A 16,119-nucleotide genomic window follows, 5' to 3' on the forward strand; every position below is an offset into this window, starting at 1 on the left:
GGTGGGGCCTGAGACTGGATGTGTCTCCTGAGCTCCCAGGGGACGGTGTGCTGATGCCGCGATCCTGGGACCACACGGGAGCAGCCAGGCTCCTGGGGACCTGCCCGACTCTGATGTTCTGAGTTTATGGGCCTAGGACGACTCACCCCAAAGGCCATGAAAATTCAGGAAGCCGATTATGGCGAATGCTGCCCTCAGTGTGCCTTTTCCAGGCACATGCAAGACCTTGATGGTTTTCTGAAGTATTTGCCCCTGAACCTTCTGCAATCCCACCCTGATGCAGCCTGACCTCCCCAGAGGGCTCAAGGACTCGGTCCGGGCCACGGGGTGGGGTGGGGGGATATTGCTCCCTATAAGAGGAGTGAAGAGGAGTCCCTGTGGTCTTGTCTTCTGGGACACCTACAGTCCCATGGTAGCCACACTGTCTGTTCCTTTAGGGCTGTTCTCGGATATCCACTATCTTCTGGGCACATGGTTAGGTTACATTTCTCCTCCTCCCTGGCAGTAGGACATACATACATACCATGTGGCTTGCTCTGGTGTCTAAATTGAGATCAAAGCAATTTATGTCTCATCGGTACAGAACCCTTTAAGAGCCACCAGGTAAGTCTTTACTTCCCTTTCTGCCTTGCAGACAGGGTGGCACCTTCATCAGCCTGAATCTGTGACGCAATGAGCAGAACCTCCCAGACAGCCTGAGCTGGGAACGTAAGATGAGTGGTGTGGCCTTCACTGGGCTAAGCTGTTGGGTCTAGGGGAGTTCATTAGTAGAGCATAACCTAGCCCGTGCTAATAAGCATACCAGCATCAACCATGACACGGGATGTCATTTTAGATAGACAGTCCAGTCCTGGGAGACCATATTTCTAGTCAGGATTGTGGGCTGTCAAAGCTCTAATACTTACTTCTGTGACCCTCTTCAGTAGGCGGGAGTGTTTTGTGCCCTGTTTTACCAGTTTCCATGAAGAGAACTCTTATTCACCCATTCACCTAGAGTTTAGTCCAGAGCCTGGCTCACAGAACACTTAATGCACACGTGCTACAAAGTTCCTATCTGTGGATCACATCTTTGTCCATCATATCCACGAATGTGCTGTGAGCCTGCTCTCTGCCTCCACCTTGAGCCACCTGTTAAATTCCTCCTTGTCTTTGGTCTCAGGATGGACAACTCACAGCCTCCTTCTCTGCTAATCTTGGCAATGACACTGCATAGGAATTTCCTTATTATAAATGTAACATTCATGAAAATTCATAATTCTCACTATGAAACATTTGAACCTCAGAGGCAGGAAGAATATTCATAATCACCTGTTGTTGACACCGACACTGTTCTCCTTTCTTTCATTTTTCTCCCTCCACCCCTGTAATTTTAGGGTGATCCTATGAAGGTTTGTTCTTTAAGAAGAGTGGGAAAAGCCACACTCCGGTGTAGAAATGTCAAAGCTGGAAGGGGACTTGCGAATCTTCCCACCAATCATCACATTACCAATTAGAATATTGCTTTATATGGTTCTGGGTGCAAATGGGTGAAACTTAAAGACAACCGTCTGGTAAGATCCACAGCATTGGCTCTGGGACTGGAGGGGACCAGAAGGATGGTGAGAAGACACATTTTGTCACATTTTGAATCTTTGTCAGTAAAAATTCATTCAAGTGGTCATATGCCAAGTGACCTGTCAGTCAATGTTGGAACATAGCAGACAGTGGTCTCAGGATTATTATGGAGTTGCAAATTCCTGTTGCCTAGTTTTGATGCCAAGTTATCACAGTGTTGTGCACACTGCGTTCCTCACGTATTTGTGGCAATGCTGGTGTAAACAAACCTATGCATGTAAAGAGTGTAGCATATACAAGTCAGTGCAGTATGTACTACCTGATAATGACAAATACATTACTGGTTTACATATTTACTATATCATACTTTTTTTTTTCCCCTGTGGTGCTGGGGATTGAACCCAAGACCTTGTGCATGCAAGGCAAGCACTCTACCAACTGAGCTATATCCCCAGCCCATATACTATACTTTTAATTGTTATTTTAGAGTGTATTCTTTCTACTTATTTAAAAAAAAGTTTATGTAAAACAGTATGCCATGTTTTGCCCGAAGAGCTCTCATGCATCTCATGTTTACAGTGGCTTCCAATTGCATTGAGGGGCTGTATCAGTGATCAACCTGTACCGTGTACATGCTGATGCTGGCATAATGACAGACTCATGTAATAACTCAGTTTTCAGAATGTCTCTCTTGTTAAGTGACACATGACTGTATTACTTGCATTTAACACGTATTATTATTACTAAAAGAAAAGAAGCTAGGGGTAGTGATGCATGCCTATAATCCCAGCAACTCGGGAGGACAAAGAAGTAGGATCCCAAGTTCTACACCAGCCTAGGCGACTTGGAGAGCTGTATCTCAAGAACTAGGAATGAAACTCAGTGATAGAGACAGCTTGCCTAGCATGCTTGAGGCTTTGGTTTCCTCCCCAATACTGGAGAGGGAGAGAAAGAGAGAGAGAGAGAGAGAGAGAGAGAGAGAGAGAGAGAGAGAGAGAGAGAACAGAAAGCAGCTCTGTGCAGAGGATTGCATGCCTCCTGGCAGGTAGGTGAAGGCCCCTGGTTCTCTGGGTGTCAATCAGTTTCTTTCTGGTGTTCTTGCTCCTTGGTCCAATGTTTCTGAGGGTCATTCTGAGGCAGCCCCTTTGCTCCAACAACATGGTGACCCAGATGCCAAGATGGCATGGGAAATGGGAAAAGTTTGCAGGCCCCAGCCTGAAACCCCCGAGCCCACAAATCCAATCTCCGTCAGCCCCAAGCTGGGATCAAATGCCTTCAAGTCCAGACTCAGCCCCATCAGAGAGGGCAGTGGGCGCTCTCAAGACGAAAGGGATCCCTGGTGAATCAGGAAAGTTATTGGGCTGGAAAGTGATTAAAGGGCTGAGCGTGGGAGGGGATTTCCACGGAGAGAGCCAGGCCCGGGAGCAAGCCTGGGCGGGTTGGCTGCAGGGTTGCTGCCCACTTGAGGTCTGTCGCAATGGTGCCCATAAAACTCAAGTCATTAGAGACTTGAAACCTGGGTTGGTTTTTAGAAAAACAGAGAATGGAGGAAACCCCAAAGCCTTGGAACAAAGGGCAGTACATCAAAGGGGTGCAGGTAGATCAGGAGGAGTCTGAGGGAGAGGTCAGCTGGGGGCTGGGAGGGGAGAACTGGGAGGGACCTGTGGACTGGAGGGTGGTGAGCAAGCTGGGAGAGGGAGGGGCGGAGCAGGGCTGGGAGCAGACCCATTCTCCATTCTCTGGCCCTATTTGTGGAGGAGGGGCTACCTGGCCTGATGAATCTGGAACGTGGAATCAGCTAAAGAGGGAGTAGCAATGTGCCTCTTTTCTTGGCTGTGTGTGGGGTTTTGTAGCTGCCTCCCTGCCCATGAACTAGCCAGGCTTTCCTGGAAATCTGTACTAAATTTTCAAGATAAAGCTTTACAAGTCTCCCTTTTGCAGGTGAGGAAACGGAGGTTGGAACTCAGAAGTGACTGTCCAACGTGTCACTGAACTGGGGCTATGTTGTGGTGTCCGGTCTCCTAGCTGAGTGTTCCTTCCCCTACATTAGCGGTTTGCACATGTGCATGTGCCTCATTGTCACCTCGAGGGCTTGTTAAGGCACAGATCATTGGGTCCCAAAGCCAGGGTTTCTGACTCAGTAAGTTGGGGTGGAGCCTAGAGTTTGCATTTTTAATGCTGCTGGTCCCAGATGACATTTTGAGAAACACTGCTCAAGAGTCTTCTTATCGAAAGTATATGGACTAGCTGCAACGGTGTTCCACAGAATCTACTAGAAATGCAGAATCCTAGGTCCTACCCAGACCTACCAAATCAGAATCTGCATTTACACAATCCCCAGGGGACGTTTGCATAGTAGGGTCTAAGAAGCACTTGTCTACACCACATAGTCTCTTCCTGGCCTGGTACCCTGTGTAAACCTTCCAAGCCCACTTGCCAGGGGACAGGGGAGCAGGTATCCAAGGGTCAGTGGGAGAACCTGCCCCTTTCTGTGTTTCCTGAGGTTGGGGATGGGGGAAAGCACTGTGGATGGGAGAGGGTCAGCCCTGGGGTCTGCTTGCTCCGAAGCCTTTACCCCACACCCAGGAGGCTCTGCCATGCCCTCCTAGGGGAATGTCACGAATGCCTGAGGCCAGCAACTGCCATTTACATCCCTAAATCAACCCTTACTGGCAAGTCAGCCCCCATGTTTTAAATTTTATTTAAAAAATGTATGTAATGTATGTGAGCTCATTTTATTTTATTTTATTTTTGTGGCAGGCAGGCACTCCTTTATTGAGCAAATCATCTCCTTCTCCGGGCTCTGGCTCCTGACAGGTGCTGGGTCCCTGCAGGAGGTCAGGTTGTTTCCTGCTCATGAGCAGATAGTGTGTCCACTGGCGCAGCCTGCACGCAGACCCAGCACCCAGCCAGCCTGGGACATAGCTGTGCCCCCACCTATGCATGAGCTTGAACCCTGCTTTAGAATCAGCTCTTGCACACTAAGATTTGCAATAAAAAAATAAAATAATTTGATCTGTAACTACAGTAAAAAGTTTCAAATGTCTTAAAAACTGTGTTCCATACAATGGAAAGGCCTTTGTTCTTTTTGGGTGAAAGAAGACCCCAAGGTGCTGAGGCGGGCAGAGCGTTGTTGGGCGGGGTGATGCTGGATGCGCCTCCCTGCTGAGAACAGAGCTGATTTCTTCCCTTGGACACCAGGCTGCTCTGTGGCCGCCTGGTCCTTGGCAGCAGCCACCTTGAGTGACATGAGTATGCTATCCAAGCATGTAGATGTATGCATATGTTGTAGACCACATATTGGTGTGAATCCTTCTAGATATAACCTTATAACAGAGGTGGACTTTTGCTCATGTGGGTTATACTACTTTTACTATACTGAAATATTTCCCACAAAACCATCTATTCCAGACACCTCTCCCTATTAAGACTTATAGATTGTTTTATTATTTTCAACTACTCCTTTTCATGAATATGGATGTGCTATGCACCTAACTAGGTGTTTTAAAGAAGCAATGCTGGTGTAAGATTAAGAATATTCAAGTACTACAGAATGATGAATCATAAATAAATAAATATATGTCTCTATCTTCTCTCTTCACCCTTGCCCAGAAGACTACATTGTTAATTATAGAATTAATACACTTAATTTTGGTAATAGTTTTAGATTTGTAGAAAAATTGAGCAGATAGTACAGCATTCCCACATACCTCGTCCCCAACTGAAGTTGTCTATGTTAATATCTTGCATTAGTGTTGTTCATTTGTTACAATTAAGAATGGCACATGCCTATGATTCCAGTGGCTCCAGGAGGCTGAGACAAGAGGATAATGAGTTCAGAGCCAGCCTCGGCAACTTAGCAAGGCCCTAAGCAACTCAGGGAGACCCTGTCTCTAAATAAAACATGAAATAGGGCTCAGGATATGGTGCAGAGGTTGAGTGCCCATGAGTTCAATCCCCAGTATAAGTAAGTAAATAAATAAATATTGATACATTTATTTATTTTAAAAAAAAATTTTTTAGTTATAGATGGATGCAATATCTTTATTTTGTTTATTCATTTTTATGTGGTGCTGAGGATTGAACCCAGTGCCTCACATGTGCAAGGCAAGTGCTCTGCCACCGAGCCACAACCTGATATATTTATTTTTAACTAAAATCTACAGATTATTTTTACTCCTTCCCCCCCCCACCCCTTATGGTACAGGAGATTGAACCCAGAGGCACTTTACCATGAGCTACATTCCCAGGCCTTTTTATCTTTTTTTAAATTTTATTTATTTTGAGACATGGTTTTGCCAATTTGCCCAGGCTGGCCTCTAACTTGTGATCCTCATGCTTCAGCCTCCTGAGTGGCTGGGATCACAGGCATGTGTCACTGAGCCAAGCTTATGTTTACTCTAGATGTTGCACAGCTGTGTGGGCTTCGACAAATGCATAATGTCCCATCCACCATTATCATATTAAACAGAACAGTCTCCTGTAACCATCTTTGGTTTCCATTATTGTTATAAATAATAGACCCCTTGATTAGTTGGTTAGATCTAGATAGCATTTATTGACTCTCCATAATGAAAGAAGAGAAAACTATTGCATTATCCTTTTCCACCTCCCAATCTGAGTCAGGTCCATTACCAATTCATTTACTCATTCAATAGTTATTTATTGAAGTCCTACTGTGTACCAGGCAACATTTTAGGTGTTGGAGCTACAGAGGTGAAGAAAACAGATAAAATCCCTGTCACCACAGAGCCTACAAGAGGAGGTAGATAATAAATAGGGAAAGATGGAATTGTAGATGACAATATATTTTATTGACAAAAATCAAGCAGGGAGGAGACAGAGTGTGTGTCTGTGTCTAGAGGAGGGTTGAGGTTCGAAGCAGGGTGTTGGGTGACATCTTGCACAGAAAGTCATATCTGAACAAAGAACTGAGTGAGGTGAAGAAGTAAACTGGGAAGTGAACCAGGTGGCGGTGTGGGAGAGTGGTCCAGGCGCTGACAACGGCAGGTGCAAAGGCCCGGAGGAGGTCTGCCTTGTCAGGGGTGGTGCCAGAGATGGGTGGCTGCAGTGGGGGCAGGGGTGGAGTGGGGATAGGGTGTAGGAGGTGAGGCCAGAAAGCAACAGGCAGGTCCTAGAGGGACTTGCAGTGATATCACTCCCAGTTGCTTTCCTCGGAGTTAGGTGAGAAGACTCTGGTAGATTTTTAGCAAAAGGAGCCATATCATATTGCTTTGGTTTTGTGTTTTTTAGTGTTAATCTACATTCAAATTCATTAATAAAATTACCTTCAATGCTCTTTCTTCATTTTGTTTGATAATTTATTATCCTGAAACATAATTTATATTAAGTAAATGTTCTCGAAAATGAAAACTGTGTGACTTTGTGCATCTCTCTGTGTTCCATCCTAATCTCGATCTCACCTTCTTCCCATCTTTTTTTCTCTTCTACTCTACAAGTCTCCCTCCTCCCCATGCAGGGTGGGGTGGCTGAGATCTAGCTAGAACCATTTCCAGTACACTCTTCCCTGGGGCCATTTTAGAGTCTAGCCTGTTCCAGCTGGACTTGGACTGACAATGCAGATCAGTTTTCCCTTTGGGGTGGGCAGAGGGAGGAGTCAGCTTTGGGTTGTTACCAGGGTACATTCTGTCCATCTGTCTGATATATAATCAACAAGTCAATAAGAATTGAGTAAGAATCTCCCGGGCCCCCTGCACTGCCCCAGCCCAGTGGCCCAAGAAGGCTAGGCTGCAGCTCCTGTTGGAGCTCCGTGGAGCTAGGAATACCCTGGCTGGGTGGTGGCACAGCACCGCCCCCTCTGCACCCTGTTCCCCTGGCCTTTGAAATCTTCTTGATCTTCTGATAGCCCAGTAATCCAGCTTGGGCCTGAGAGTCTCCCAGAAGAGGCTACCAGGCAAGATGCCAGTTTTAGGGGATGAGTCATCTTCCCTTGTCCCAAGAGGTCATGAGACTAGAGGACAAGACTCCCAGGTTCCAAGGGTCTACTCAGGCCATTAGGAAGTTGTGGTGTTGCTGGGAACTGTGTGTTTAGTTGGCAATGACGCTTCCAGCATTAGAGTGTACTGGCTGAGTTTCCCCTTAGGGTCTCCTCTTTGCCCACTCACTCTTGCTATTCCATGTTCCTGATTTTTTGTTGTTATTGTTGTTTTGTTTTTGCTGTGATAGCGATGGAACCCAGGGCCTTATGCATTCTAGGCAAGCACTCTGCCACTGATCTACAGCCCCCCGCCCTCTAGCTCCCCAGCCCTCTAGCTCCCCACCTTCCCCCCTTCTGTGTCTAAAAATCTAGCAGCCTTCCACCCAGCAGCTGAGGAGGGAAACATGGATGACTGAGTCATATCCAATATCATGCCTCTAGTAGAGGCAGTATGGCTCTGAGTCCTGTTAGCCACCACACAGTCTCATCCTGGCTTTACCATTACAGAATGGTGTGACCCCGTTTAGGTGGCTTGTCCTTTCTGGGTCTGATTTTTTATCATCAGAAAAATGGGCACAATAATAATACTTTTCTGTCATAAGGATCTAAAACATGTGCTAGGATTCTGTAAACTTTAAAAACCTGTGTATGGTGAATTAACTTGAAACTGGAGAGAACATAAACGAGACCCAGGCCCAGTGCCAGGACAGGGGGAACTTATAGAGATGGGAGAGTTAGTGGTACAGCCTGGTGTCTAGCCCATTTCCTCAAGGACAGAACTTTGGGTCATGGTAGGACTCTGTCAGGTTGGTGCATTCAGGAAATTCCTGTGGAGGAGTCGGGGAGAAGAGAGCCAGGGAGGGCATGCTGGCAGACAGGGCTGTGGCCACTTCAAGCTCTTCTGCTGCTGTTCTCTGGGTCTTAGGAGACACCTATCTTGTTTGCTTCTCTTATGTCTATTCCCTCTCCTCGAGGGGCATTCTGGGAGTCAGTAGTTAGTGGTTTGTGTGTGCATGCCATGTGCACGGGGCTGTGTCTGGGAGGCTGATTTCTGCCTTTTTCCAGACCCTGGAAGGAGACAGCACCCCTGGCCCACAACTGGACCCTCCCTGTGCCCGTTAGTTTCTGCTCACGGGGCATGACAGAAACACAGGGTGTGGTGCAAAGAGGTCTCCTCTCTGCCATTATTATGTATCATTATTCCCATAACAATCTATCATTAACATGTCGATGAATAGGCTCTTAAGAACTTTGGCCTGGAGGAGCTGACCAAGATGGGTCATAGGAGAACTCAGGGAGCCATTTTGCAGCACCTGGCCTAAGCCAGTCTCTCCACCCTGTCCAAAGGAAAGGTAACAGAGGGAAGGAATCACAGCTGCTGGGGCTTGTTCTAGCCTTTCAGAAATGTTCTGTAGCTTATTCATCACAACAGCCCCATGAGACGAGAAGAAATTAATCCTTCCATTTGACAGATGAGGAAGTGGAAGGACTTTAAGGGAATTGCCACACTAGGGTGTGGGGAAGAGGGAGGTTTGTACCCCACTGGGCAGACCGCTGGTCTTCACACAATAACACTCCTAGGCAGAAAAGGGAAAGAAGCCTTTTCCCTCCACATCCCTCCCTCTTCAGTGTCCAGAGAGACGTCCATTCTCTTGGGATAGGGGACAGGGGAGAGAGACTCTGTAGGGAGGAAGCCCCTAGGCCGGAGCAGACTGACTACGCCAAGGCATCAAGGGTCGTGGGGTTGAGCACCTGCCACCTCCAAGTACATGCCAGGGAGAGGACTGCAAGCAATGACATCCCCAGATCGCTGTCAGCCACGACAGAGAGGCTTTGATTGATCTCAGCTCACCTCTCCCCAGTTCGCACTGGCAACTCTCTACAGGTCTCCCAGCAGCAGAGAAGGTGGGCCGTCCAGGCAGTGGACAGCTATGCACAGCCTCTCTAGGGCCCGCACGGGGGAGAGAGATCTTCTCTCTGCCATTATTAAGTATCATTAAATCTGTCATGGGGGAGGAAATCTGTCGATAGGGGAGGAACCCAACAGGGGCTCCTGGCTGAGGCAATAGGCCAGAACTCCCGCGGCCTGGAAAGCATCCAGCAGCTGTCTGACGCCCACTGTGCGAGCGGTGCCACAATGCGCCAGCTGAGCAAACCCACCCCCTCGCAAGCAGTGACCGTTCATCTAGAAGACGCTCCTTCCCCTCTCTCCCGCCTCTTCTCCTCTGTCCAAGGCCTGGGGGGCTGTGATTCCAAGAAGCGGCAGACGGCGGGCCAGAAGGCTTGGACTGTTGGGTAAGCGCCCCCGCTGGGTCCCGGTCCTCCCCGCCCGGCGCCCAGTGCCTGCAGAGTGTGGCGGAGCCCCGCCCCCCGGGGCCCTGCCGGGGCGGGTGCGCAGCGGGGAGGGGAGGGCCGGCGGGGCAGGAATGCGGGGCGGGCGGCGCAGGAGGCGAGCGGCGGAACATGTAAGGACACATCCCGCGAGCTGCCGCCCAGCGCACAGACAGAGCCCAGAGGAGCGAGCGAGCGAGCGGACCGGCGGGCGGTGGGGCTTACGGACCCGGGAGGCTCAGCGCACTGGGCAGCGGCGCGGCGGGACCGCTCGGTGCGGAGGAACCCGAGCTGGTTGAAGCGAGCGGCAGGCGGGGACGACCGCACGCGCTGCCGGCGCGGTCGTGTCCGAGGACCGCGGTGCGGACTCAGGTGGGCTGGGCGCACTGCCAGCCGGCCGTGGGGCCAGAATCCGGCGCTGCAGAGCCGGGAGGGGCGCCGCGCCCGCCGCAGCCTCTAGCGTTCTGGGAACCCCGGAGTGCCCATGACGGCGGCGGCGACAGTGCTCAAGGAGGGCGTGCTGGAGAAGCGCAGTGGCGGGCTGCTGCAGCTGTGGAAGCGCAAGCGCTGCGTGCTCACCGATCGCGGGCTGCAGCTCTTCGAGGCCAAGGGCACCGGTGGCCGGCCCAAGGAGCTCAGCTTCGCCCGCATCAAGGCCGTGGAGTGCGTGGAGAGCACCGGGCGCCACATCTACTTCACACTAGTGACCGAGGGTGGCGGTGAGATCGACTTCCGCTGCCCCCTTGAAGACCCCGGCTGGAACGCGCAGATCACCCTGGGCCTGGTCAAGTTCAAGAACCAGCAGGCCATCCAGACTGTGCGGGCCCGGCAGAGTCTGGGGACCGGGACCCTGGTGTCCTAAACCACCAGGCATACCATTTTACCGTCATGCTCCCCACCACCACGGTGCCCAGAGGTCATGCCAGGTAAGATCCTAGGAGACTGAGCCCTCTTTCTCTCCTTCCCTCCCCCCTCCTCTATCCCCTACCGAAAGAATCAAGGACCAGCACTCAACTTCAAAACCGGACAATCCTAGGGAAGGTTCCTGGGGCCAACAGAGAATAGGAGCTCAGGAGTCTGAGATTGGGCGGCCTAGTGGGTGGTGGCCAACCAAGCACAATTGGCCTTTCCCCTGCTGTGCCACGCAGGAGGGTCATGAACCTAGGTATCTGAGAGGGAGCAGGGACAAATGGAATGGGCCTCCCCACAGGTAGCTCTGACTTATATGAAGGGACATTGGCCTGCACATTCCCTTCAGGGAGCTGGGCCCCTGCAGGGAGTGCACCCTCCCATCCACCACCCCATAGAGCTCCTGGATTTTGGCTTTCTGGGACCTGGGGTAATCTGAGGTTGGGGATGAGAAGCAGAAACCCACTTTCCTTCTGCTAGATTGAAGCTTGTCACAGAGTTTGAGCATTGACTTGAGGCAGAAAGGCATATCCTTTGGTTGACAAAGTTAACAAATTCAGGGATTAGAACCAAAACCAAGGAGTCCCTGCTTCCAAGGTGGGTCCTCAGAGGAGGCCTTGCCTGGCTGGCCTGAGGGTCCAACTATCCTTTCTGGAGGCTGGGTTTGGGGCCTGGGGCTGTGTGTTTGGGAGAACAGGAGAGCCAGAGGAAGGGGTAGGCAGGCCAAGGCCAGGCCACTGATGCCCAGGGGATGTGCCTGTCTGTCCACCTGTCTAACCAAGAACCAGCCAGGCCTGACCAGGCCAATGGAGTGAAAGCTGACAAGAGGGACAGGGCACTGAGGAGGATGACTGGCTGGTGGGTACAGGATGGGGTCATGAGTTGTTATTTGTGATGTCTTAATCCTCCTTGAGCAGTAGGACAGAGGATGGAGGGCTGATTTGTGGTCAGGAAGGCTCAGGGGAGGGACCAGGAATAGAACCTAGAAGCTTGGCACTCAGCCCCATGCCCTCTTCCCCAGATGCCACTCCCTCCCTGTGGGAACTGGGAACAGGGTCGGGGAAGGGTTTATACCACTCTCGGCTAACTTCTGAGGTAGAAACCTATGTCCCCCCATCTCCACTCCACCCCCCATAATACCTCAGGTGCCTCGCCCTGCATTTTCTCTGGTTTCAACAAGTAGAGAGTCCCAGGAACCTGGGGCCCCATCTAGTGTCATGGCCCCTTTGATCCTCCTGTTAACTCCCTCCCACGCTATAGTGAGGGTTGGACACAAGGCTGGAAGGGAGGCTGGGTGTAAGACAGACCTGCTGTACTCTAATGGGTCTACATTGATCCCTCAGGCCTAGGAAGAGGTGGTCTGTGGGGGGAGGGGCGGATTCCACTGAGCACAGTCAGCTCTGTATCCAGGAGGACTGCATCCAGATTCAACCAACTCAGAATCCAAAATAGCTGGATAAAAATTATGTTATATTGAACATAAGACTTTTTTTGAGGTCAGTATTTCCCAAACAATACAGTATAACAACTATATAAGCTTAACAGTATAGTAACTATTACAAGTAATATATATAGGAGGTATGCATAGATCCTATGCTAAACCATGCCATTTTATATAAAAGACTTGAACATCAGATTAGGGTATTCATGGGGTGCCCTGGAACCACCCTGTGGGTAACTAGGGACTGCTGTATTATTTTTCTGCTTGTCCTGGTATGGAAAAGGGTGAGAGGGTCTGGTGTGATACACTCAGCTCCTAGAAGATTCTCTACTCCAGGTTGCCTCTGTCCTAACCACTGTTCTTTCTCTCCAGCTTCCTTGCCCCCATTGGCTGGTGGGAGCCTGACTGTGCTTCATGTGGTGAAGCAGGTGCCATGGACCGTGGAGGAGGCATTGGAACTGAAGGAGTGGACAGAGCGAGGGGAAGAGGACAGAAGCCTCCCCCTGCCCCGGGGCTGAGGATGAAGATTCAGATCCTGGATGCCTGGACTGGCAGGAAATGCCCAGCTCAGGGTCTTCTAGCCTCACATGTGACGGCAGAGAGTTGGCATCGAAGCCCTCCCCACTGTGATCCTGCCTTTGGTTCTGCAGACTGCTGTTAGCCCCTGGCTTTGCCCCAGGCCCTGGGGAAGGCAGTCCCCCATGGGGTGCTTGGCCAACTCCACAGGACTCAGGAGGCCAGCCTAGTGTCCAGAGAACAAACCATCCTTGGACAGCCTCTGGACTCATCTCAAGGAGAGGGAGATGCTGGGCCTGAGGCCCATACCTGGGGGTCTCCTGCTGCTTAGGTCCTTTTGGGACCCCCACCCTCCAGGCCCTCTCTTTGCACACTTCTTCCTCCACCTCTACCCATCTTCACCCCACTGTGGTGCTAGGCCTGGAGGTGGTGGGGGTGGGGTGGGGGTTTGGCCATTACCATTTCATGCGTATTTGGAAATGAAGATGTCCCACAAAGGGTAATAACCACACTGTTTGCTGAGTGAATTCTTTGCCCACAAAGACCCAGAGCTTGGAAGGTCTCTGCCTCCACCACACTTTCCCAATCCATAATCCATTTAGAAATCTCTAGCCTGGTAGGGGACATGCCTTAGTGGCTCTAGGAATAAGGGGCCTCAGTGTGACTGAGAGATGTTATCTAATTCTGAACCTATAGATGCTTCTTCTATAGAAGGTTACCTTGCCCCTTCCATCCTGGAAGATGGCTCAGATTTCTGGGCAGAACTTAACCCCTTGCCCTTTACATCCTCAGGCTTATGCATCTATACAGTAAATGAGTGTTCCTTGTTGGGTGGCTTAAAAGAAATAATTTCAACATGGGGGACACTGAAATGCAAGTAGCTGCCCTGAGAGATACAGAATTGCTAGTTAAGTCACCCCCTCCCCTGCACCAATGCTCTCCACATTATAGCCAACAGTCTACTCTTCTTCCTTTCCTCCATCTTTCATCATGTCTGACCTTCTGGGGTGGAACAGTGGCCTACTCCAGAGCCTCTGGAAGGAGCAAGAAGGCTGAGTGACCCCCTTCAACACTGTGAAGTCTTTGCTAACCTCTTTGTGCTTCCAACCTGTTTTGTTTTCCTTCAGATTTCCTCTATCTGCCAATCAATCAGTCCCCCTGTCCCAGTCCCTCAGTCCTCAGGAGCATCTTGCTCATCTGAGATGTGAACTGAAGTTCACAACTGAACATGAATTTACAATTTACAAAGGAACTTTTTAATGTCCCACTTTATATGTCATCAAGTTGTCCAACCACCTGTGGATAACTGAATCTCATCATGGCAGATAAGCATCACCTTCCATATCATCCCCATCAGTACTAAGAAGGAAGGAGGCTGCCACCCTCTCTCTATTCAAGCTACTTCACTGGGAAAGGGTGAGCTGCTTCATCTCCCTATAAAGCAGCCATTGCTAAAGCAGAATCTTTACTCTTTCAACCAAACACAAGGGTGACTGATGGAAGGGATTGAGGTACAAAGGAAAGAGTTATCCAGGCGCTCAGCAATGGGAGTGTTGTGAAGGTTTGGGATAACAAGACAATTACTCAGCAAACGAAATGCCTCTAATGGTACAGGCACTCTGCTCTGCACTGAGGATGTAGAAGCAAAAAGGTACCATGCAATCCCTATCCCCAGGAGCCAGAGCCCAGTGGGATGATAAATCAATGCCAGATGGTACCAATGGAGCTGGCCACAGGGAGCTAAGAGGGTGCCTGGTTATGTGTCCTCTGTCTCTCACTGTGTTGGCCTTAGCAGAGTTGGGAAGGCTTATTCTGGGAGCTTGGCTGCAAAGGGCAGTGAGGGGCATAGCTAGTGTGGTGGGTGTCAGGGCAGAGGGCAGGTGGAGGGTGAAAGGGCAGGCAGGCCAGTTTCTGGCGCTCCTTACTTTTTTGGAACGCTTAGCCCTGTTGGTTCCCAGGAAGGCTTTGGTTCTTGTTCAAAGCAGCTTCAGTTTCTCCCTGACTAGGAGAGTCCCAGGCCCTCTTAAGTGCATTGCTATGAGACCCTCCATAGACCTCGGAATGCAGTTAACTTCCAGGACACAACAATGTAGGCTGGGGCTGTTGTAATGAATGGTCATTTAGCACTAGAACTGGGGCTTCTTGAGGATTCTAAAAGCCCTGAGAGCACAGAGGTCTGAGGTTCCCAAGCCAGGTTTTTAAAAAAGAATGGTGACCTCTTTAGGGAATCATTGTCTCTCTGATAGGGAGGGGAGCACCCTGCTTTCTGGGTTCAGGGGTGTCTTCACTGCTTTGAATTTTGTAACTCTGAATTTCAAAGCAGCAAAGACCTTTACCCTATGAATGCTTGGCTGGACCGCAGAGTAGGGTCAAGTCCCCTTTGGGGGGGGGTACAAACAGGCTCTGATGGTGCCAGCTGATTTGCAGGAGATGGAAAAACTTTGCTCAGTTGGGCTGGAGGACGCTGTAAGTCCAGGGAGGGGCTGTTGCCACCAACTTTCCCCCTGCCCTGGCAGCCCTGGCCTCACCCCCACCCGATACATGAGTCATCAATGGGAAAATGAGACAGGGCAAGTCTCAGCCGAGCAAATGGGAGTCCACCTCGGTGGGGTGGGGTGGGGAGGCCGAGGGAAGAAGGGACGGGCTTGGTCTGGTCAGGGTGAGCTGGGGTTGGGAGCTGAGGCTTTGGCAAGAGTGAGCCTGTTGCAAGGCTGAGAATGGAGCCGAATGTGAAGAGCTAGATGAGAGTCCGGGAGCTGGGATTGCAGCAGGAAGGAGTCAGAACAGATCTACTGGGCAGGGTGGGCTGTCACCTGGAAATCTAGGGCAGATGTGCAGGCATTGTGGCAGCTGTCCCACTGGGCCCATGTAACAAGGACCCTGGCAAGACTGTGCCTGGCTGGGTGCCAAGCTGCCTGTGGCTGCATAGAGAACCCTGGCTCAATATCCTCGAGCCTCCTGCTCCAGTCTGCCTTCCACGGTCCAACCAACGTGATCCATGCAGGATGCAGTTCACGCTCCGCTAAAATTGCCAGTGGTTTCCTCCCTGCAATGCCGGAAGGCCAAGCTCCCCAACAGTGCCTGCTTTCTCTCTGGTGTTTCTCTCCACACACCCCATGCTCTGATCTCCTGCCTGCAACTGTTCCCACCCCAGGAATAGTGAAGGCTGCCTCACACTGCCAGGCGGGCACCCCGCACTCTTCCTACACATTTTCTTATTGGTAGCTTGGCGTTCTGTCATGCCAGTGCCTCTGAGAAGCCTTCCATGACTGCCCGGTCTACAGGCCAGCTGGAGCTCCTGCTGCCTCCTATGTGTGGCTCTTCCTCCTCTATCAATTACGCTGCATCGCAGTCACTCGTTTACATGTCTGCCTGTGCCACTAGACTGCTCTGTTCTTAGGTTTGTTATGTGTGTATTCTGGTGCCTTAG

At 50.6% G+C, this 16,119-nt stretch overlaps 2 protein-coding genes across 2 annotated transcripts in view; both read left to right on the forward strand.

Annotated features, from left to right (window-relative positions):
• Positions 1-16,119, forward strand: part of Tnni1 (troponin I1, slow skeletal type) — a 112,507-nt gene that overhangs the window by 58,896 nt on the left and 37,492 nt on the right. The gene's annotated exons all lie outside the window — the stretch shown is intronic.
• Phlda3 (pleckstrin homology like domain family A member 3) lies at positions 9,966-13,198 on the forward strand. Its single transcript, XM_026397173.2, has 2 exons — positions 9,966-10,749; positions 12,546-13,198. Exon 1 carries the CDS (start codon positions 10,308-10,310, stop codon positions 10,683-10,685), a length of 378 nt encoding a protein of 125 aa, XP_026252958.1. The 5' UTR covers positions 9,966-10,307; the 3' UTR covers positions 10,686-10,749; positions 12,546-13,198.

Source organism: Urocitellus parryii, chromosome 9 (assembly GCF_045843805.1).
Source record: "Urocitellus parryii isolate mUroPar1 chromosome 9, mUroPar1.hap1, whole genome shotgun sequence".
NCBI lineage: Eukaryota > Metazoa > Chordata > Mammalia > Rodentia > Sciuridae > Urocitellus > Urocitellus parryii.

Excerpts from the sequence above, each read along its gene's own strand:
- Phlda3 (XM_026397173.2), top strand. The coding sequence starts at position 10,308 with ATGACGGCGGCGGCGACAGTGCTCAAGGAGGGCGTGCTGGAGAAGCGC.